Source organism: Sminthopsis crassicaudata, chromosome 6, assembly GCF_048593235.1.
Source record: "Sminthopsis crassicaudata isolate SCR6 chromosome 6, ASM4859323v1, whole genome shotgun sequence".
NCBI classification, from domain to species: domain Eukaryota; kingdom Metazoa; phylum Chordata; class Mammalia; order Dasyuromorphia; family Dasyuridae; genus Sminthopsis; species Sminthopsis crassicaudata.
Window position 1 is genome coordinate 140,056,091 of NC_133622.1, and position 25,649 is coordinate 140,081,739.

The following is a 25,649-nucleotide window of genomic DNA, read 5'->3' on the forward strand; positions in this document are numbered from 1 at the left end:
TTGATAAAATACAACATCCATTCCTACTAAAAACACTTGAGAGTACAGGAATAAATGGACTTTCCTTAGCGTAGTCAGGACCATATATTTAAGACTGTCAGTAAGCATAATTTGTAATGGAGATAAACTGGAACCTTTCCCATTAAGATCAGTTGTGAAATAAGGTTGCCCACTATCACCATTACTATTCAATATTGTATTAGAAATGCTAGCCTCAGCAATAAGAGTTGAGAAAGGGATTAAAGGAATAAGAGTAGATAATGAGGAAATCAAACTTTGCAGATGATATGATGGTATACTTAGAGAACCACAGAGATTCTAATAAAAAGTTATTAGAAATAATTCACAACTTTAGCAAAGTTCCTGGATACAAAATAAATCCACATAAATTCTCAGCATTTTTATACATCACCAACAGCAAGAGATACAAAGAGAAATTCCATTCAAAACAACTGTTGAGAGTGTAAAATATTTGGGAATCCATCTACCAAAGAAAAGCCAGGAATGATATGAACCAAATTACGAAACACTTGCCACAAAAATAAAATAAGATTTAAATAATTGGAAAGACATTAAGTGCTCTTGGATAGGCCGAGCGAATATAATAATGATGACAATACTCCCCAAAGTAATCTATTTATTTAGTGCTATACAAATCAGACTCCCAAGAAATTATTTTAATGACCTAGAAAAAATAACAACAAATTTCATATGGAAGAATAAGAGGTAGAGAATTTCAAGGGAATTAATGAAAAAAAAAGTCAGATGAAGGTGGTCTAGTTGTACCTGATCTAAAGCTATATTATAAAGCAGCAGTCACCAAAACCATTTGGTATTGGTTAAGAAATAGACTAGTCGATCAGTGGAACAGATTAGGTACACAGGACAAAATAGGGTACAACTATACCAATCTAGTGTTTGACAAACCCCAAGATACCAACATTTGGGATAAGAATTCATTATTTGAAAAAAAAACTGTTGGGAAAACTAGAAATTAGAATGTCAGAAATTAGATATGGACCCACACTTAACACCGTATACCATGATAAGATCAAAATGGGTCCATGATTTAGACATAAAGAATGAGATCATAAATAGACTAGAGGAATAAAGTATAGTCTATCTCTTAGACTTGTGGAGGAGGAAGGAATTTATGACTAGAGGAGAACTAGAGATCATTATTGATCACAAAATGGAAGATTTTGATTACTTCAAATTAAAAAGCTTTTGTCCAAACAAAACTAATGCAAACAAGATTAGAAGGGAAGTAATAAATTGGGAAATATTTTTACAGTTAAAGGTTCTGATAAATGCCTCATTTCCAAAATATATAGAGAACTGACTCTAATTTATAAGAAATCAAACCATTCTCCAATTGATACATGGTCAAAGTATATGAACAGACAATTTTCAGATGATGAAATTGAAACTATATCCACTCATATGAAAGATTGTTCCAAATCACTACTGATCAGAGAAATGCAAATTAAGGCACCTCTGAGATACCACTACACACCTGTCATATTGGCTAACATGACAGGAAAAGATAATGATGAATGATGGAGGGGATGTGGGAAAACTGGGACACTGATGCATTGTTGGTGGAGTTGTGAAAGAATCCAGCCATTCTGGAGAGTAATTTGGAACCATGCCCAAAAAGTTATCAAACTGTGCATACCCTTTGATCCAGCAGTGCTACTACTGGGCTTATATCCCAAAGAAATACTAAAGAGGGGAAAGGGACTAGTATGTGCCAAAATGTTTGTTGCAGTTCTTTTTGTAGTGGCTAGAAACTGGAAAATGAATGGATGTCCATCAATTGGAAAATGGTGAGAAGTTTGGGGAGACTTGCATGAATTGATGCTGAGTGAAATCAGCAGAACCAGGAGATCACTATTCACTTCAACAACAATACTGTATGAAGACATATTCTGATTGAAGTAGATATCTTCAACATGAAAATCCAATTCACTTCCAGTTGATTAATGATCGAAAGAGACAACTTCACTCTGAGAAGGAACACTGGGAATTGAATGTAAACTGTTTGCACTACTGTCTTTCTACCCAGATTACTTATACCTTTGGAATCTAATTCTTACCGTGCAACAAGAAAATTGGATTTACACACATATATTTTATCTAAGTCATACTGTAACACATTTAATATGTATAGGATTGCCTGTCATCTACGGGAGGTAGTGGAGGGAGGGAGGGAAGGGAAAATTTGGAAATTTGGAAAAATGAATACAAGGGATAATGTTATAAAAAATTACTCATGCATATGTACTGTCAAAAATTATGATTATAAAATTAATAAAAAAACCACAAATGCAAAAAAAAAATCCAGTGGAGAAATTTATATTAGATCCTGGATGTAAAAGAAAGTCCTTGCATTTTACTGAGGTGATATGGGCAGATCTACATCAAAGTTATTGAGTGGGTAGAGAAGATTATTCTAAAGGTCTTTTTCATATTCAATATGTCTATAATGCTGACTACTGTTTTGACCTAAATAGGTTCTGAGGGGAAAAAAAACAAAAACAAAAACAAAAACAAATAAAAAAACACCTAAAAATGAGGCACAAAAGATTCATAGAAATTTGATGACGGATGCGTCAATGGAAACTTTTAAGCAGGAAAGAGTCAGTGTTAATGTTCAGATTCTTAGATCCTTAGATTTTCACCCTAGATGACTAAGTGAAAGAATATAGCAACTGCAGATAAACAGCAGAAATAACCAGCCTTCCAATTATTCTGCAACCTGTTCTAATATAGTGTTATACTGTTACAGAATAATAAAGTGGACTAAGGGATAAAAGAACCAAACCTAACACATTAAGAGCTTTCACATATGGAATACTCCTATGTCATGTGTACTTAGAAAAGCCACCAATTAGAACCTGTATTTGGCAAAAGCCTTTTTTTTCACTTGTCAAGTTGCCTCTGGGGAGGGGGAGGAGAGTTTTTTTAATTTTGCTTCTAAATTCTCTTAATGACTCAATTCTACATCTATGAGCATATATAACCAGAGGAATTTTATCTATCCATTCCATATTTCTTCTTAATGATATCTAATGTCCTGACATGTTCTGGCCTTGATCCTTGTTTATATTTTGTACCCTTCTGTTTCTAGTACTCATCAAATTGTGGGTAGACATAAGGAAAATGTGAAATGCTATATTAGTCCATATCTAAATTTATTCTCATAAAAATTGTAGAATTGTTGGAAAGGAAAAAAGACTAGATACTAGGAATCCAGATAGGAGGTAACTACATAAATTCATTGTAACAAAATTTAGCATATGCAGATCTTACAGCAACAATGACTATGGATAGGAAGGGAGAATTCCAAGAAATATTGAAGAAAAAAGATTTCCTAATCCTGGAAAATTGAAAGGGTGCAAAAGGCAAATTTTTAGGTTATAAGCCTACAAAACAAAACAAAACAAAGATAGAATTTCCATTATCAGAAATGTATAATTGGGGATAGGGAAAGCATATAAAGGCAACTATAAGTTTAATATTTAAAATGTTAGGTGTTATGTTACCATGCAAAAATCACATAAAATATATCCTTTAGAGAGTAAGAAATGCAAGTCTGGAAACTGGGTCGAAGCTTGGATGGTGAAGATGTGAAAGTCATTAGCATAGATTGTTGAAATAGATCAACTGCCTAAAATAAAAATCATAAACTGAGCTATTTTGTGAAGTGACTAAAATTCTGGGTGGATTGAACTCAGGTCAAAAATTCTGAGAGTGGCATACTGTAGTGTGGAGAAAATGGGCAACATGATAAACGTATGAAGCCCAAAATAGGGTTTATGCCAATAAACTAAACATATTACCATCTTTTAAGAAAAAGAAACATCTGTCCTCTAGGGCAAAAGTTGGAGATTGGAAATTTCTAATTAATTTCAAAACCAAACATTGCAATTTTAAAATAGAGTCTCAAGTCTTAATGAGCTTTTTTAAGTAAAAATTATCCAAAGAGGGAAAATAAAAGATAATAATATTACAAAAAAACTAAGGAATATAGATTCCCCAGGAACCATCCCAGAACAAATTAAAGTGGGACTGTGATTTTGTTACATAAGCTGGTGACACATACCATATTATTGCTATTACTGCATGTTTCTTTTCCCTAGGCATCTTTTCAGCCATATCTACTTATCTTGGAACTAAAACAAGCAGAGAACTGATACTGTAAGAAGAAAATATCTCTGGCAGGGGAACTGAATTTTTATCCCACCTGTGCCATAAATTAGTTATATGATTTGTCACTTAACGTCCATCGATCTTGGTATATATTCATTGATAAAATGAAGAAAGGGCTACAATTAAATTTCTGCTTTGAAATGTTATGCATAATTAGCCTATAGAAAAGCAAATGACATTCTTTTGATCCTCTTTATAAATGGTCATATGATTCTGATTCTTACATATTTGTTGTCAATAATAAACAAAGTTTTTATTAGAAAGATGTAGTCAGTCAGTCAATAAGCATTGTTTGAGTTATTATGTACTAGGAACTGAGTCAAGTTGAAGGAGGAGTCAAAAAGAGATTAAAGACAGCCCCTGTCCTCAAGGAGCTCACAATCTATTAGAAGAGAAATCTACTAAACAAATATGTATAAACAAGTTATAAACAGAATAAACAGGAAATAATTCAGAGAAGGAAGGCTTAAGAATGAAGAGAGATTGGGAAAAGCTACCTATAGAAGGTGAGACAAAGAAAATCAGAGAAGTAGTAAATGGAAATGAGAAGCTTGTAACTTACTGGCCCTGAAGGCAGCCCCTACAGGCTTTAAAAATGAGTAAAAAAAAAAAAATAAAAGGACGATTGATAGCTTCTATACAGAAAGACAGCAAGATTTCAATCCTGAGGAGACTAACAGCAGACAATCTCCATACAATTGTTGGTCCCCAAAACAAAAGGCTCTCCTAGAAGAGACTATTAAATATCTTAAAAGGGAGCTAGAAGAAAAATGGAGAAAGGAAAGAGAAGCTATGCAAGAGAATAACAACTTCCTGAAAGGTGAACTGGAAAAGGTAAAAAATATCACAGGAAGTGCAAAGAAACAGAATTTGTGAATTGGAAAAGATAAAAAAACTCGCAGGAAAGTAGAATTTTTGAAATACAAAAAGAAAATAACACACTTAAAGGAAAAATTAGTGAAATGGAAAAAAATTCCATACAGCAAAATAACTCATTCAAAAACTCAATTGAAACTATACAAAAAGAAGTTTAAAAAGCTAATAAAGAAAATAACTCATTAAAAATCAGAACTGAACAAGTAGAAATGAATGATTCCCTAAGACATCAAGAATCAGTCAAGCAAAGCAAAAAATGAAAAAAATAAAAAGAAATATCACATATCTACTAGGAAAAACAACAGACTTGGAAAATAGATCTAGAAGAGATAATCTGAGGATTATTGGACTTCCAGAAAATTATGATGAAAAAAAGAGCCTAGATATTATATTACAGGAAATCATCAAAGAGAACTTCCCAGAGGTAAAAGAATCAGAAGGGAAAATAGGTATGGAAAAAAATGCATCAAGAACCTTCTGAAAAAGACCATAAAAACAAAAACAAAAACAAAAACAAAAACAAAAACAAAAACAAACAAAAAAAAACACTCCACAGAATATTGTGGCCAAACTTCAGAACTATCAGACTAAGTAAAAAAAATATTACAAGAAGCCAGGAAAAAACAAATTAAATATGGAGGTGCCACAATAAGGGTCACTTAAGATCTGGCTGCATCCACACTAAAAGATTATAGGGCCTGGAATCTGATATTCCTAAAGACAAAAGAACTTGGAATGCAACCAAGAATAAACTACCCAGCTAAGCTAAGCATTTTCTTCCATGGAAGAAGATGGACATTTAAAATGAAACAGAGGGATTTCATTTGTTTCTAAGGAAAAAGCCAGATCTAAACAAAAAGTTTAATCTCCAACCAAGAGAAGCAAAAAAACGTAAAAGGATCTCTTGAGAACTATATTTCTGATGTGGATATACATAAAGTCCACATGTATACTTTGATTTTACTTATATAACATAAAAAAGGGAAATAGGAATAGAAAGGGGATAGTATCAGAAACAGGGAAAAGGGGAGATTAAAAAAAACTATAGACCTGGAAAATAGATCTAGGAGAGATAATCTGCGGATCATTGGACTTCCAGAAAACTATGACCAAAAAAAGAGCCTAGATTCTATTTTACAGGAAATTATCAAAGAGAACTGTCCAGAGATAACAGAAACAGAGGGGAAAGTAGATGTTGAAAGAATTCATCGAAATCCTTCTGAAATAGACCCTAAAAAAAGAACACCACGGAATATTGTGGCTAAGCTGCAGAATTACCACACAAAGGATAAAATCCTGCAAGCAGCTAGAAAAAAACAATTTAAATACTAAGGTGCCACAATAAGGGTCACACAAGATCTGGCTGCCTCCACATTAAAAGATAGAAGGGCCTGGAACCTGATATTCCGAAAGGCAAAAGATCAAGGACTGCAACCAAGAATAAACTACCCTGCTAAGTTTAGCATCGTTTTCCATGGAAGAAGATGGTCATTCAATGAAATAGAGGAATTCCATATGTTTCTAAGAAAAAAACCAAACTTAAACAAAAAATTTGATCTACATCCACAAGACTGAAGAGAAACAGAAAAAGGTACACAGAACCCTTGAGAACTGTAACTCTGTTGTGGGTATATAGAAAGTACTCATGGATAATTTGATTTTACTGATATAAAAGAAAAAAAAAAGGAGGGGGTGTACAGGGAAGGGGGTAGTATCAGAAAAAGGGCAGGGTGTGATAAAAAGAGGGAAACTACATCCCAGGAAGAGGCATAGAAAATACACCATATCTGAGGGAATTTAGAGAGGGGGAGAAACATTGTGTGAATCTTACTCTCATCAGAAGAGGCTCAAAGAGTAAATAATTGTCATATTTGTTTTTCAGAAAATTCTCTCTCACCTCATTAAAAGGGGGGAGAGGAAAAGGGAAAAGGAAAAGGAGAATAAGGGAAGGGACGTGGAGGGAAGGAGGAGGGATACTAAAAAAAAAAGGGAGGGCTGTGCGTCACAAGGGGGGTCTATAAATTAAATATTGGGGAAGGGGGTTCAGGGGGATCAAGGGAAAAAGCATAATCTGGGGATAATATGATGACAGGAAATACAGAATTAGTAACTTTAACTGTAAATGTGAATGGGATGAACACTCCCATCAAATGGAGATGGATAGCAGACTGGATCAAAAATCAGAACCCTACAATATGTTGTTTACAGGAAACACACTTAAAGCAGGGAGATACATATAGAGTAAAGGTAAAAGGTTGGAGCAGAATCTATTATGCTTCAGGTAAAGCCAAAAAAGCAGGGGTAGCTATTCTTATCTCAGATCAAGCAAAAGCAGAAGGTGATCTAATTGAAAGAGATAAGGAAGGAAACTATATCCTGCTGAAAGGTAGCATAAATAATGAAGCCATATCGATACTAAACATATATGCACCAAGTGGTATAGCATCTAACTTTCTAAAGGAAAAGTTAAGAGAGTTGCAAGAAGAAATAGACAGTAAAACTATAATAGTGGGAGATCTCAACCTTGCACTCTCAGATTCCAGCCATTCTGGAGAGCAATCTGGAATTATGCCCAAAAAGTTATCAAACTGTGCATACCCTTTGACCCAGCAGCGCTACTACTGGGCTTATATCACAAAGAAATACTAAAGAGTGGAAAGGGACCTGTATGTGCCAAAATGTTTGTGGCAGCTCTTTTTGTTGTAGCTAGAAACTGGAAGTTGAATGGATGTCCATCAATTGGAGAATGGTTGGGTAAATTGTGGTATATGAAGGTTATGGAATATTATTGCTCTGTAAGAAATGACCAGCAGGATGAATTCAGAAAGGTTTGGAGAGACTTAAATCAACTGTTGCTGAGTGAAATGAGCAGAACCAGAAGATCACTATACACTCCAACAACAATACTGTATGAGGATGTATTCTGATGGAAGTGGAAATCTTCAACATAAAGAAGATCCAACTCACTTCCAGTTGATCAATGGTGGACAGAAATAACTATACCCAGAGAAGGAACACTGGGAAGCGAATGTAAATTGTTAGCACTACTGTCTATCTACCCAGGTTACTTATACCTTCGGAAGCTAATAATTAATGTGCAACAAGAAAATGGTATTTACACACATATATTGTATCTAGGTTATATTGTAACACATGTAAAATGTATGGGATTACCTGCCATCGGGGGGACGGAGTGGAGGGAGGGAGGGGATAATTTGGAAAAATGAATTTAAAAAATTAAAAAATTAAAAAAAATTTTAAAAAGTGTTCCAAATCACTACTGATCAGAGAAGTGCAAATTAAGACAACTGAGATACCAATACACACCTGTAAGAATGGCTAAGATGACAGAAAAAGATGATGAATGTTGGAGGGGATGTGGAAAAACTGGGACACTGATGCATTTTTGGTGGGGTTGTGAAAGAATACAGCCATTGTAGAGAGCAATTTGGAATCATGCCCAAAAAGTTATCTAACTGTGCATACCCTTTTATCCAAAAGTGCAACTACTGGTTTTGTATCCCAAAGAAATACTAAAGATGGGAAAGGGACCTGTATGTGCCAAAATGTTTGTGGCAGCTCTTTTTGTAGTGGCTAGAAAATGAAAAATGAATGGATGTCCATCAATTGGAGAATGGTTGGGTAAATTATGGTATATGAATGGTATGGAATTTTATTGTTCTATGAGAAATGACCAGCAGGATGCATACAGAGAGGCTTGGAGAGACTTACATGAACTGATGCTGAGTGAAAAGAGCAGAACCAGGAAATCACTATACACTTCAGCAACGATATTATATGAAGATATATTCTAATTGAAGTGGATATCTTCAAGATAGAGAAGATCATATTCAATTCCAGTAAAACAATGATGGACAGAAATAGCTACACACAGAGAAGGAACACTGGGAAAGAGTGTAAAATGTTTGCATTATTGCCTTTCTACCCAGGTACTTATAACTGCGGAATCCAATTTTTACCGAGAAACAAGAAATTTGGTTTTACACACATATATTGTATCTAGGATGTAATGTAATGCATTTAATATATATGATATTGCCTGTCATCTAGGGGAGGGAGTAGAGGGAGTGAGGGGCAAATTTAGAAAAATTAATACAAGGGATAATGTTGTAAAAAAAATTACCCATGCATATGTACTCTCAAAAATTATAATTATAAAATTAATAAATTATTTTTAAAAAGAGAGAGAATAAGGTGAAAAGTGCACAGTAAATAATAAAAAAGAAAACTTACATGAAAGCAAAGAAATTATGGTGAACTCTGGAAAAAATATATAGCATTTATTATACAGATTTTCTTGAAACAGAAATTTGTTGTTTCATTTTGCACCCTCTCATGTTCTCCTGTGTACAGCAATATTTTCCCTTTTACATTTTGTTTTTAAGTTTTAAATAAATTAAACAATTTGAGTTTAAAAAAAAAATGACCAGCAGGATGAAACTTACATGAACTGATGCTGAGTGAAATGAGCAGAACCAGGAGATCATTATACACTTCTGCAACAATAATGTATGAGCATGCATTCTGATGGAAATGGATATGTTCAACAAAGAGAAGATCTAATTCAGTTCCAAATGTTAGACAGACTCAGCTACACCCAGAGAAGGAACATTGGGAAATGAGTGTAAACTATTTGCAGTTTTGTTTTTCTTTCGAGGTTATTTTTACCTTCTGAATCCAATTCTTCCTGTGCAACAAGAAATTCTGTTCTACACACATATAGTGTATCTAGGATATACTATAACAAATTTAACATGTATGAGACTGCCTGCCATCAAGGGGAGGAAGTGGAGGGAAGGAGGGAAAATTCAGAATAGATGTGAGTGCAAGGGATAATGTTGTAAAAACTTACCTATGCATATGTACTGTCAAAAATAGTTATAATTATAAAATTTATTTTAAACATAATAAAAAAAAGAGCAAAACCCACAAAGGTTAGAAATACAACAACTTACCAGCCGAAGCTAATTTAGAATTTCTTGATAAAAGGTTTGTCATGAGGGGCAGGAAAAGACTAATTCAGGCAGGGATAGAACTAGAGGCTAGCATATTGTGCCAATCAAGCTGGGGTGGCCTCTGGGGTTAGAAAAGTTATAGAGACAGAACTCTGGCATAGGCTGATTCCTCTACTCTGTTTGCAAAATAGCTGCTCAGCAGATAAATCAAAGCCACTCAAAAACAAAACATCAGAAACTAACAGGATCTGACTATACCCACCCAAAAGGGGAAGTGACTCAGCACAGATCACAGCACAGTTGTGCAGTCGCATTCTGCAGTATGGGGCTTTTCATTGGGGAAGTTAATAACTTGCATGGCAAGGCAGCACAGCCCGGAGCAGCCTCTATTCTGCACAGTGTGGGGTTCGGCCTGGGGCAGTGGAACTTCTGCAGCAGTTACTGTCCCTCCTTGGGCACAGGCACTTCAGATCTGTGAGGGGCTATTTGCTTGTCAGCTGCTAACATTCAAAACCCCATAGTGGGCTTTGGCATGGGGTAGTCAAACTTTCACTGTTCAGCCTCTAGCCTGCTGAGCTGCACAGCAAGGTAGCATAGACAATGAAGCAATATCAATACTAAACTTATGTGCACCAAGTGGTATAGCATTTGACTTCCTAAAGGAGAAGTTAAGAGAGTTGCAAGAAGAAATAGACAGCAAAACTATTACAGTGGGAGATCTCAACCTTGCCCTCTCAGAATTAGATAAATCAAACCACGAAACAAATAAGAAATAAATCAAAGAGGTAAATAGAATATTAGAAAAAATTAAGTATTATAGGTCTTTGGAGAAAAGTGAATGGTGACAGAAAGGAATATACTTTCTTCTCAGCCGTTCATAAAATCTATTCAAAAATTGACCATATATTAGCACATAAAGACCTCAAAATGAAATGCTGGAAGGCAGAAATAGTAAATGCTTTTGCAGATCACGATTCAATAAAAGCTACATTCAACAAAAAGTTAGGGGTAAATAGACCAAAAAGTAATTGGAAACTAAATAATCTCATCTTTAAAGAATGATTGGGTGAAACAACAAATTATAGACACAATCACTAATTTCACTCAAGATAATGACAGCAATGAGACATCATATCAAAACTTATGGAATGCCACCAAAGAAGTAATAGGGAGAAATTTATACCTTTAGAAGCTTCCTTGAATAAAATAGAGAAAGAGAAATGAATTGGGCTTGCAAGATAAAAAGCCAGAAAAAGACCAAATTAAAAACTCCCAATCAAATACTAAATTTGAAATTCTAAAATTAAAATGAGAAATTAGTAATATTGAAAGTAAAAAAAATAACTATTGAACTAATAAATAAAACTAAGAGTTGGTTTTATGAAAAAAAAAACAATAAAATAGATAAAACTTTGGTAAATCTAATTAGAAAAAGGAGAGAGGAAAATCAAATTATTAGTCTTAAAAAGGAAAAGGGAGAACTTTCCACCAAAGAAGAAGAAATTAGAGCAATAATAAGGAGTTACTTTGCCCAAATTTATGCCAATAAATTTGATAACTTAAGTGAAATGGATGACTACCTCCAAAAATATAGGCTTCCTAGATTAACAGAGGAGGAAGTAAATTGCTTAAATAGTTCCATTTCAGAAAACGAAATAGAACAAGCTTTAATAAACTCCCTAAGAAAAAATCCCCAGGACCAGATGGATTTACATGTGAATTCTACCAAACATTTAAAGAACAATTAGCCCCAAGGCTATATAAACTATTTGAAAAAATAAGGAATGAAGGATTCCTACCAACTTCCTTTTATGACACAGACATGGTACTGATACCTAAACTAGGCAGGTAGAAAACAGAGAAAGAAAATTATAGACCAATCTCCCTAATGAATATTGAGGCTAAAATCTTAAATAAGATATTAGCAAAAAGACTACAGAAAATCATCCACAGCATAATACACTAAAATGAAGTGGGATTTATTCCAGTAATGCAGGGCTGGTTCAATATTAGGAAAACTATCAATGTAATTGGCCATATTAATAACCAAACTAACAAGAACATATGATCATCTCAATAGATGCAGAAAAAGCATTCGATAAAATCCACATCCTATTAAAAACACTTGAGATTATAAGAAAAAACGGACTTTTCCTAAAAGTAATCAGTAGCATCTACTTAAAACCATCAGTAAGCATCATATGTATTGGGGATAAATTTGAACCATTCCCAATAAGATCAGGAGTGAAACAAGGTTGCCCACTATCACCATTATTATCCAATATTGTATTAGAAATGCTAGCTTTGGCAATAAGAATTGAGAAAGAGATTAAAGGAATTAGAGTAGGTAATGAGAAAACCAAACTATCACTCTTTGCTGATGATATAATGGTATATTTAGAGAAGCCCAGAGATTATACTAAAAAGCTATTAGAAATAATCCACACCTTTAACAAAGTTGCTGGATACAAAATAAACCCACATAAGACATCTGAATTCTTATATATCACTAACAAAATTCAATAGTTTGAGTTACAAAAAGAAATTTCATTTAATGTAACTGCCAATAGTATAAAATATTTAGAAATGAATTTTCCAAGGGAAAATAAGAAAGTATATGAGGAAAACTACAAAACGCTTTCCACACATATTAAGTCTGATCTCACTAATTGGAGATATATTAAATGCTCTTGTATAGGGCAAGCAAATATTATAAAGATGACAATATTACCTAAACTCATCTATTTATTTAGCACTATACCAATCAGATGCCCAAAAAACTATTTTAATGACCTAGAAAAAATAACAACAACGTTCATATGGAAAAACAAAAGGTCAAGAATCTCATGGGAATTAATAAAAAAAAAAAATGAATGTTACCTAGCTGCACCAGATTTAAAATTATATTATAAAGCAGCAGTTACCAAAACTATTTAGAATTGGCTAAGAAATAGACTAGTTGATCAGGGTAATAGGTTAGGTTCAAATGGCAAAATAATCAATAACTTTAATAACTTAGTGTTTGACAAACTGAAAGACTCCAGCTTTTTGGATAAGAACTCAATGTTTGACAAAAATTACTGGAACATTGGAAATTAGTATGGCAGAAAATAGGCATTGACTCACACTTAACACTGTATATCAAGAAAAAGTCAAAATGGGTAGATGACCTAGGCATAAAGAATGAGATTATAAATAAATTAGAGGAACATAGGATAGTTTACCTCTCAGGCCTGTGGAAGAGGAAGGAATTTATGTCCAAAGAAGAACTAGAGATCATTATTGATCACAAAATAAACAATTTTGATTATATGAAATTGAAAAGTTTTTGTACAAACAAAACTAATGCAGACAAGATTAGAAAGGAAACAATAAACTGAGGAAGCATTTTGACAATCAAAGGGTCTGATAAAGGCCACATTTCCAAAATAAATAGAGAATTGACTCTAATTTATAAGAAATCAAGCCATACTCCAATTGATAAATCTTCAAAGGATATGAACAGACAATTCTCAGATGAAGAAATTGAAACTATTTCTAACCATATGCAGAGATATTCTTAGTCATTATTAATCAGAGAAATGCAAATTAAGACAACTCTGAGATACTACTACATACTTGTCAGATTGGCTAGAATGACAGGGAAAAATAAAGCACAAGGTTGGAGGGGATGTGGGAAAACAGGGACACTGATACATTGTTGGTGGAATTGTGGATACATCCAGCCATTCTGGAGAGCAATTTGGAACAATGCTCAAAAAGTTATCAAACTGTGCATACCCTTTGATCCAGCAGTGTTACTACTGGGCTTGTATCCCAAAGAGATTTTAAAGAAGGGAAAGGAGACCTTAAAGAATGGAAAGAGACCTGTATGTGCAAGAATGTTTGTGGCAGCCCTCTTTGTAGTGGCCAGAAACTGGAAACTGAGTGGATGCCCATCAATTGGAGAATGGCTGAATAAATTGTAGTACATTAATATTATGGAATATTATTGTTCTGTAAGGAATGACTAACAGGATGATTTCAGAAAGGCCTGGAGAGACTTACATGAACTGATGCTGAGTGAATTGAGCAGGACCAGGAGATCATTATATACTTCAACAACAATGCTATATGATGATCAGTTCTGATGGCAGTGGCCATCTTCAACAACCATTTTCAACAATGAGATGAACCAAATCAGTTCCAATAGAGCAGTAATGAACTGAACCAGCTACACCCAGAGAAAGAACTCTGGGAGATGACTATGATGCACTACATAGAATTCCCCATCCCTCTATTTTTGTCTGCCTGAATTTTTTAAAATTTTAATATTCTTTATTTCCCAGGTATATGCATTGGTAATTTTACAACACTAACATTTGCCAAACCTTTTGTTGTAATTTTTCCCCTCCTTTACCCCCCCAGGTGTCAGGTTGACCAATACCTGTTAAACATTTTAAAGTATAAATTAAATACAATAAATGTATACATGTCCAAACAGTTGTTTTGCTGTACAAAAAGAATTGGACTTTGAAATAGTGTACAATTAACCTGAGAAGAAAATAAAAAATGCACAAAGGGTATGCACAGTTTGATAACTTTTTGAGCATAGTTCCAAGTTGCTCTCCAGAATGCTGGATGTATTCACAGTTCCACCAACAATGTATCAATGTCCCTGTTTTCCCACATTCCCTCCAACATTGCGCATTAATTTTTCCCCTATCATTCTAGCCAATCTGACAGGTGTGTTGTGGTATCTCAGAGTGGTCTTAATTTGCATTTCTCTGATTAATAATGACTTGGAGCATCTTTTCATGTGGCTAGAAATAGTTTCTATTTCTTCATCTTAGAATTATCTGTTCATATTCTTTGACCAATTGGAGAATGGCTTGATTTCTTATAAATTAGAGTCAATTCTCTATATATTTTGGAAATGTCTGCCTGCATTTTTTATTTCCTTCATAGGCTAATTGTACACTATTCCAAGCCTGATTCTTTTTGTACAGCAAAATAACTCTTTGGACATGTATACATATATTGTATTTATTTTATACTTTAATATATTTAATATGTGTTGGTCAACCTGCCATCTGAGTGAGGGGGTGGGGGGAAGGAGGGGAAAATGGAACAAAAGGTTTGGCCATTGTCAATCCTGTAAAATTACCCATTTATATATGTGGTAAATAAAAAGCCATAATAAAAAATTTTAAAAAATTAAAAAAAAAATCAAAACCTTGAATGCCAAAGTAAATGAAAGATGAACTTTACTGCAGCACAGAATTTCTGAGTTCAAATGATCCACCAGTCTTACCCTCCCTGGTATCAGGAATTATAAGCAAAGGACACCACACTCAGCTTTGATGATATCTTTTACTTCAGAATTCCTTTTTTTCAAAACTTATCATTGGTTCTATGTTGCATTCTGATCATATTCACCATGTCCCTCTTATTATTATCTCTGTAATAGGTATTATTGGATTCTATGTCTCAAATCCTAGCAGCTAAAGGTACAAAAAATGTGGGCTTTTACTTCTGGAGAAAGTTTAGGGTTATTAAAAGAAATCCGCAGTTTTCAAAAAAAAAATCAGTCTGTTCTACTCCTGTGCAACTTTGTGACCAATTAGATAACTCTGCTGTCCATTTCAGATACCCATACTGAAAGACAAAGCTGTCCATCCAAATACATGTCTCAATCTGAAGATATTCATCTACTTGATCTTTCCCATGTGTTTGTTAAGGGTATATTATTTTGAATGCTAATATATCTTCCAGGAGATTCATCAATGTTCGGTGTTCAATGCAATAAGAGAATAGTAACCATATGTCTCATTATTCAATAATAGCTCTTCAATCTGGCTCAGCATTAAATGTCTTCTTTCTAATGTTTATCATGAAATAATTGGGAGATATTTTATTTTATCTTCTAAGTATACATTAAAAGGCATTTAAGGCCTTCTTGAAAAATAAGCTTTTAAGAATTTTCTTTTATTGAATCACATCATTTTTCTTAATCAACAAAAATTACAATGAGATCTTGCAATTTCTACATTTTTAATTAATTATGAAATAACAATATGTTCCATTGTTGAAAGTAGCTTTTAAATATTTCTAATTATACTCTTTTTTGTAAACTTTATTTTCTTGCAGTTTTTCTTTGTAGAGAGAGTGAAGGAAGTTCTATGTTTTCTTTTGCAAGATAGCTTTTGTGGAAATGTTTTACATAACTTCACATGTACCTCTTAATGAGGGTTAGGGATAGCAAGGAAGAAGCTAGCTCATTGGTTGTAAGTAGTTCCCACAAGCCCCTGGAGTACCCACAAGCCCATTCTCTGGGAGGATAAAAGGAGACAATATTGAGTGGTTAGGGTCAGTCTGGAAGAAGGCAGTCTGGAAGGAGGCAGTCTGGATTGGGTCAAGGACAAGACTCCTCAGGAGAATTTCAGGGAAGCTGGAGGAGATTCAGAGCCAGGATTCAGGAAAAAGGGGATTCAAGATTCTACCTTCGTGCTGACTGGAGGCTTTGGATTCAGAGGGATCTAGAGACTGAAGCTGGCTGGAGAGATTCTGAAAAGAAAAGACCCAAGACTTTGAAGGACACAATAGAGGATACTTTAATTCCTGGCTGCATTTTGGGGATTACTGGAACTGGAACTAAAGCCAAGGCTGCCTCCTTCCAGACTGCAACCTCTTCCAGACTGCCTTCTTCCAGACTGCCTTCTTCCAGACTGACCCTGCCCACTCAATATTGTGTCCTTTTATCCTCCCAGAGAATGGGCTTGTGGGTATTCCAGGGGCTTATGGGAACTACTTACAACCAATGACCTAGCTTCTTTAAAGTTGTAAACTCCTTTAAAGTTTTGAACTAAAGATTTCCATATATATATATATATGGAAATGAAAAACTGAAGGAAAGATTCCATGCAAGTATTTATGCTATCTCTTTTTATGGTAGCAAAAAACTAGAATAAAGTAGAATAATGAAATAAATTACAGTTTATGATTGTTACAGAGTATTATTGCTCCAAAAGAAATAATAAATATGAAAAACTGAGGGAAAGTTAGGTAGACATCTGAATTAATGCAGAGTGAAATTCACAGAATCAGCAAAAAATTTATGCAATAACTGCAATACAGTAAACATCATTGGAAGCTATCAGAACTTTGAACAATATTTGTATAACCTTATCTTCATTCTCTTTGCTGAGAATTGATGAATTCTAGATTCAAAAGAGAGCAAATAATGGCATATGTGGTTTTGCTTAACTGTATTTTATTATGAGATAGAATTATAGATGATAGATTGGATGGACCATTGAACTTAAAGTCAGTAAGATCTGAGTTCAAATATGAATCCTAAACATTTATAAATTGTGTGATCCTAGAAAAGTCACTTCAGACAAGAATAACAATAGCACTTACCTTCTATGGTTTTGGTGAGGATAAAATAATGTTTGTAAGTTCTCTGAAACCTTGAAGCAGTACACAAATACTAATAATTATTATTAATCACTGGGCCAAGAATGGGGAGAATGTGGGGAATCATTGAACATGTGTGTGATAATTTCATTCCTGTAATAAAATTTCCATAGCTTAGTATAATTTATAAAGTTTCCATAGCTCAAGGAAATGTCCTACACATATAAGTAATATCAATTTTCAAATGTAATTAAATATGGTTAGAATAAGCAAAATAGAAATTCCTCCAAAATTTATATGTATATATGTATATATACATACATATGTATATATATATATATATATTTTATTTTCTTCCAAACTAAAAATCTCCAAATTTAGTTCTTTCACCTTCCTTGCTGTTTCACACATGGCAGCTTAGAAATCTCTTTTAATATTATTTGTTTTAACAATTTATGAAATTTCACATACATTTTTTCCCTCAGGGAGGAATAAGTGGATTGACAGGTGATTTAGAATTTGGAGAAAATGGGGTGAATCCCAACGTACATTTTGAAATTCTTGGAACCAACTATGGAGAAGATCTTGGCAGAGGTGTCCGTAAGGTAAGACTAAACACTGAGAAGTATGATTGTGCCTAATGTTAACTACAGTTCTCAGTGAAAAAATATCTTTCATTTCATAGTGTGTTCTTTTTTAAAATGGTACATTTCTGTTATGATACATTGTTTCTGGTCAATATTTTATATAATGTGTAAGACTGAATGCTTTCCCAAATAAATGTCATATAGTAGTAGCGAAAATTCATTCCAAAATATGGTATTACAGTTTTTAGCTTCTTTATTTATCATTTAATATATAAAAAATAGTCTGAAAGAATTGAATTATTCTTACATATTGTTCTAAAGATCTCATGGGAAAAGATGAAAGATGATTTTTAATAAATATATTTCTTTAAATAATTTTATCAAGGAGATATGTTACTCCCTAAGAAAAATCATTTTTTTCTGTAACATTGATACATACATACATACATATTATATATATGTGTGTGTGTGTATGTGTGTGTGTGTATGTGTGTGAAATGGAAAGCACACAATTAAAATGTAGTCAGATGAAATAATTGAAACATGAAAGATTTTAAATTTTGCAAAAGACTTTGCATATGTTTTCTTTTGACGATTGCAATTTAAAATGCATAGAGAGGTCATAACAATCTCTAATTGTACAAATGAGACTTCCATCAATATCGTTAAGCAAATATTTCTTCAAAATGTCAAAAGATAAAATATAAATGCACTTAGACAAAATTAAGGAAATTAACACAAATAAGATCCATAGTACTTTCAGAGTAACTGCCACCTAAATTTTTTGATTTACTACTGCATTTTTGTTCTCATTGTATTGAACAGTTTTGTTTCGTGGAGTTGAGAAACCAAAAGAAATATTTTGACAGCATAATCAATTGAACAAAACTATCTAATCTTAAATCAAAATTATTTGGGTTGTATGCAAATTTTAAGCAATGGCAACTGGATAAAAGGATTAACACTGTTCTCTTGTAATAGATGATGAGTTTGTCACTACCTAACTTTGATTGTATGCTAAAGCTGAATACTTAATGGTGATAAATGGCAGAAAAAGAAAAAAATTGTTAGGTTGTTACTTCTATCAAAGAAATTGATTTCAGTATTATGCCAGAAAATCAAACTTTATGAACAATACATTGTTATCATTCAAAATGTGGAAAACAACTTGTAATAAGTATATAATAGTACTTTAAAAATGAATTCTTATCTTCTAAATGCTGTCAAAATAATACTGATCTAATGATTCAAGTGTTGGGATAATTTTCAGACTGAAGTAATGAAAAAATAATTTAATATTGTATTAGGAATGTATTGTTTTCTCATAAAAGAAAAATGTCTTTTAAGTCACTTCGTGACATAGATAGCCTTATTACACTGGGTTTGCCTAAGCAATGATAGTAATGCTTTTTATTTTAATAAAATCACTCTATCTCAAAAGAACAAAATTTTAAAAATCATTTTAAATATTCCCTTAAATTAATTTTAATTTATGATATTTATTTTTTTAAAGTTTAGTTGTCTTTAAAGTCTGTATTCAAAGTTTTTCTCCATTTTTAAGAGCTTTATATAGAGATGGAGAAGTCCATTTGAAAAGAATGTAATTTCCTCCAAGAAATATATTAATATATGTTCACATATTTTGAGACATCCAGAAAGATAAAATTGGACATTTCCTAATATATGGTTATTAATCAATGATCCTCTTTTGGAAAAAAGTAGACAAACTAGAGTATGACTTAGTTCTTGTTTCTTTGTGCTCTCAAGAAAAGTTATCTTTTCACCAATGGACTGTCAAGTTGCCAGTACTTATTTATCTCTATGCCAGTAACTAAATATACACAATGCCTGAATGTTTATCACCTTGAGCAGGGACATTGGCAACTTTTCATCAACCAAGTAGGATCATGTCTGGTCATGATCTGACTGTCAGACTGAGAAACTCTTCAGGATACCAACTGTTGAACTGAATTCAACTCTTTTACCAATAATTAAGTAGAGCTCTTATTCTCTGTAGTTTATTTTTGAGAGTATGTGGGGAGGGGGAAAACTTAATTTTATTTATTGGTTAATAGTCAATTTCTTCCTTTGGACCTAGTTGATTTTTTTCTTTTCTCTAAATTGTAATCATTCTCAGGGAGCAGATTTCTTGGGGAGCTTCTGGAGGCAGCCTTAGTTTCAGTTCAGTTCAATAATCCCAAATGTAGCCAGGAATTAAAGTCCATTACTGTCTTTTTCCCAATTTTATCTCCTTTCCTTGGAGCTCAGCTAGTTTTCTGGAGGCCTTCCAAATATTGGTTTCAGTGTTCTTCACAGAACAGCCTGCCACCACTTCTCTGCCTTCCTTTGTTCTGCCTGAATTCTGAATCTCCTTTACTGAATCCTGACTGAATCTCCCGAAGTTCCCCAATGTATCCAGCCCGCACAAAGGTGGAAGTTGGAATGCATCTTGACTCTGAATCTCCCGAAATCCTCTCGAAGTCCTCCCAAAGTCCTCTCTGGCCCTGAGACTGTCTTGCTTATATGCTCCACACCAATCATTTCATCATTAGGATACCATTATTTATTGTAGGATTAAATCAATGCTAAATTAGATTTAACCATTGTCTCCTCAATTCCACTCGGCACCTTGTTTCAAGTTCTGGCCCATAACATCTTGTAGGATCAAATCAATCATACTGAACCATGCTAAATTAGATAATTATTGTCTCTATCAATTCCAGTGACTTAGCACCTAGTAAAGAATCCTAATAGGGAAGATCTGTGATTTCACTAGTATATGAAACTTACAATGAGAAAACTGGTTCCACCAGGAAATAATAACATTTCAGCTAACATATATAGTCTTAAAGAATGGCTTGGAATACTGAAAACAAACTACATGATTTATTGAGGGTCTCACAATAGATATATTTCATTACTCATCTGTAAAAGAATTTTATTTTTCCTTAAGTAATTGTTTCTTCATAATTATGATATACTGTAATTTATGAGTAAATTCATAATCCTTAGACATGTGATTTCCTTTTTATGTCAATCTATAGATCTTAGTTCTAAACATAACCCGATAATGATACATTTTAATGTTTTTTTTTTATTTCACAACTAAAGACATTTAATATTTTTATTAATATTGGTCTAAAGTTTTCTTTGGTAAATCTTTCATTTGTTTGGACATTTTCTAATACTCAGAGAGTTTATTTAGATATCTTCTCTTTCCATTTTTGCAACAATTTATAAGATATAGCTATCATTGTTTTTAAAGACATAAGAGAAGTTACATACATAGATAAATTTGAATAAATGTGAATATACATGTGTACATATCCATCTGGACAAGAACACTTTTATTTCACATTTTGTAATTTCATTTAAATGTGTTCAATTTCTCTCCCTGAGGATGTTTATATTCTCTCTTTTCTATTCTATTAACTTGTTTATGAAAATATTTTGGTAAATATCATGCAGGATTTAAATTTTGTTGCCATGAAACTAGTTGTAATAGTTTCTGATAACTTATCTTCATTTACTCTCTCCCCCCTTGTCAGTTTATTATTTTTTATTATAGCTTTTTATTAACAAAACATATGCATGGGTAATTTTATAACATTAACCCTTGCAAAACCTTCTGTTCCAACTTTTTCCCTCCTTACCCCCAACCCCTTCCTTAGAAGGCAGGTTAAACTTGTTAAATATGTTAAAGTATATGTTAAATTCAATATATGTATACATATTTATAGAATTATCTTGCTACTCAAAAAATGGGCTTAGAAAGAAAAAAAATCTGAGAAGTAAAACAAGAATATAAGCAAACAATAACAGAAAAAGTGAAAATGTTATATTTTGGTTCACACCCATTTTCCTTAGTTCTCTCTCTGGGTGTACCTGATTCTCATCATTACTGAACAACTGGAACTGGTTTGAATCATCTCATTGTTAAAGAGAGACACATCTATGACAGTTGATCATCATATAATGTTGTGTTACCATGTATAATGATCTCTTGGTTCTGCTTATTTCACTTAGCATCAATTCATGTAAGTCTCTTCAAGCCTTTCTGAAATCATCCTGCTGGTCACTTCTTACAAAATAATATTCCATAGCATTCATATACCATAATCTCTTCAACCATTCTCCAATTAATGGACATCCATTCAATTTCTAGTTTCCAGCCACTATATAAATGGCTGCCATAAACATTTTTGCACATGTGGGTCACTTTTGCTCTTTTAAGATCTCTTTGGTATATAATCCCAGTAGAAACACTTCTGGATCAAAGGGTATGTACAGATTGATATCTTTTTGAGCATAGTTGCAAATTGCTCTCCAGAACTGTTAGATTCATTCATAGTTCCACCAACAATATATCAGTGTACCAGTTTTCCCACATACCCTCCAACATATGTCATTATCTTTTTCTGTCATCTTAGCCAATCTGACAGGTGTGTAGTGGAATCTGAAAGTTGTTTTAATTTGCATTTCTCTGACCAATAATGATTTGTAGATCCTTTATATATTATAACTGAAAACAGTTTTAATTTCTTTCTTTTTTATTAATTTTATAACTATAACATTTTTGACAGTACATATGCATAGGTAATTTTTTATAACATTATCCCTTGTACTCCCTATTGTTCTGAATTTTTCCCCTCTTCCCCCCACCCCCTCTCCTAGATGGCAGGCATTCCCATACATATTAAATATGTTGTAGTATATCCTAGGTACAATATATATGTGCAGAACCAAATTTTGTTGTTGTTGTTGTTGCAAAGGAAGAATTGGATTCGGAAGGTAAAAAAGTCTGGGGAGAAAAACAAAAAATGCAAACAGTTTACACTCATTTCCCAGTGTTCCTTTTCTGAGTGTAGCTGATTCTGTCCCATCATTGATCAATTGGAATTGAATTAACTCTTCTCTATGTTGAAGATATCCACTTCCATCAGAATACATCCTCATACAGTATCATTGTAGAAGTGTATAATGATCTCCTAGTTCTGCTCATTTCTTACAGAACAATAATATTCCATAACATTCATATACCATAATTTACCCAACCATTCTCCAACTGATGGACATCCATTCATCTTCCAGTTTCTAGCCACTACAAAAAGGGCTACCACAAACATTTTGGCACATACAGGTCCCTTTCCCTTCTTTAGTATTTCCTTGGGATATAAGCCCAGTAGTAGCACTGCTGGATCAAAGGGTATACACAGTTTGATAACTTTTTGGACATAATTCCAGATTGCTTTCCAGAATGGTTGGATTCTTTCACAACTCCACCAACAATGCATCAGTGTCCCAGTTTTTCCACAACCTCTCCAACATTCATCATTATTTGTTCCTCTCATCTTAGCCAATCTGACAGGTGTGTAGTGGTATCTCAGAGGTGCCTTAATTTGCATTTCTCTGATCAGTAGTGATTTGGAACATTCTTTCATATGAGTGGAAATAGTTTTAATTTCATCATGTGAAAATTGTCTGTTCATATCCTTTGACCATTTATCAATTGGAGAATAGCTTGATTTCTTATAAATTAGAGTCAATTGTCTGTATATTTTGGAGATGAAGCCTTTATCAGAACCTTTAACTGTAAAAATGTTTTCCCAATTTGTTACTTCTCTTCTAATCTAGTTTGCATTACTTTTGTTTGTACAAAAGCTTTTTAATTTGATATAATCAAAATTTTCTATTTTGTATTCCATAATGATCTCTAGTTCTCCTTTTGTAACAAATTCCTTCTTCCTCCACAAGTCTGAGAGGTAAACTATCCTATGTTCCTTTAATTTATTGATAATCATGGACCCATTTTGATCTTATGTGAGTATATGGTGTTAAGTGTGGGTCCATGCCTAGTGTCTGCCATACTAATTTCCAGTTTTCCCAGCAGTTTTTGTCAAATAATGAATTCTTCTCCCAAAAGTTGGGATCTTTGGGTTTGTCAATCACTAGATTGCTATTTTTATTCACTATCTTGCCCTGTGAACCTAACGTATTCCACTGATCAACTAGTCTATTTCTTAGTCAATACCAAATGGTTTTGGTGACTGCTGCTTTATAATATAGTTCTAGATCAAGTACAGCTAGGCCACCCTCATTTGATTTTTTTTTCATTACTTCCCTTGAAATTCTCGACCTTTTGTTCTTCCATATGAATTTTGTTGTTATTTTTTCTAGGTCAATAAAATAGTTTCTTGGGAGTCTGATTGATATAGCACTAAATAAATAGGTTAGTTTAGGGAATATTGTCATCTTGATTATATTCGCTTGGCCTATCCACAAGCACTGAATGTCTTTCCAATTATTTAAATCTGATTTTATTTTTGTGGCAAGTGTTTTGTAATTTTGCTCATATAATTCCTGATTTTCCTTTGGTAGATATATTCCCAAATATTTTATACTTTCGACCGTTATTTTGAATGGAATTTCTCTTTGTATCTCTTGCTGTTGGATTTTGTTGGTGATGTATAAAAATTCTGAGGATTTATGAGGATTTATTTTGTATCCTGAAACTTTGCTAAAGTTCTGAATTATTTCTAATAGCTTTTTAGCAGAGTATTTGGGGTTCTTTAAGTATACCATCATATCATCTGCAAAGAGTGAGTTTTAATTTCTTCATCTGAAAATTGTATGTTCATATCCTTTGACCATTTATTATTTGGAGAATGGCTAGATTTCTTATAAATTAGAGTCAATTATCTGCATATTTTGGATATGAGGCCTTTATCAGAACCTTTGCCTATAAAAATGTTTTCCCAGTTTATTGCTTCCCTTCTAATATTGTCTGCATTAGTTTTGTTTGTATAAAACTTTTTTTAACTTAATATAATCAATTTTTTTTTTTATTTTGTGATTAATAATGATCTCTAGTTCTTCTTTGGTTTCAAATTCCTTCCTTCTTGACAGGTCCAAGAAGCAAACTATCCTGTGTTCTTCTAATTTATTTATTATCTAATTCTTTATATCTAGATCATGAACCTATTTTAATATTATCTTGGTATATGTTGTTAATTGTGAGTCAATGCCTAGTTTCTGCCATATTAATTTCCAATTTCCCAGAAGTTTTTGTAAAATAGTGAATTCTTAATCCAAAATAGGTCTTTTGGTTTGTTTGTCAAAGACTAGTTTGTTAGCTTTCTGGGGGATCTTCAGATGGCCTTGGTCTTAGAAAAGAAGTGAAGGAGACAGGACAGCCACTATGAGGTTTTTTTATCTTGTAGTCTGTCTCCCAGCCACCAGTCCTCTGTTTTCTTTATCTCCCGAGTCTGTCTTCCCTTCCAGATTTCTTAGCTTTTATGTACTCTTATAAGTACATCATCATAGGCTTCAGTCTTGTAGAATAGGTGGCAACTTGCAGAATTATACTAAGTACTAAGTACAGGTAAACTAGAGAACCATTATCTCAATTCCATTGAGTTTACACCTTGTTGTAAGATTACTTGTTTTAAGTACACTTGGCTCTCTACAGCTTGTTCTAGCACTCACTCTCTCTCTCTCTCTCTCTCTCTCTCTCTCTCTCTCTCTCTCACTCTCTCACTCTCTCTCTCTCTCTCTCTTTTTCAAAAATGAGAATATTTAAGCAATTGACTTCCTCCTC

The 25,649-nt window shown here is 33.3% G+C and overlaps 1 protein-coding gene across 4 annotated transcripts in view; it reads left to right on the top strand.

Annotated features, from left to right (window-relative positions):
- The window catches only part of GRID2 (glutamate ionotropic receptor delta type subunit 2), a 1,921,766-nt gene that overhangs the window by 1,081,373 nt on the left and 814,744 nt on the right, over positions 1-25,649 (top strand). For 3 of the 4 annotated variants that reach the window (XM_074276291.1, XM_074276292.1, XM_074276294.1), the window contains exon 8: positions 17,951-18,070. The exons of the other annotated variant lie outside the window; for it this stretch is intronic. In XM_074276291.1, coding sequence (XP_074132392.1) covers positions 17,951-18,070 — 120 coding nt within the window. The remainder of the gene's footprint in view (positions 1-17,950; positions 18,071-25,649) is intronic. 4 annotated transcript variants of the gene reach the window in all.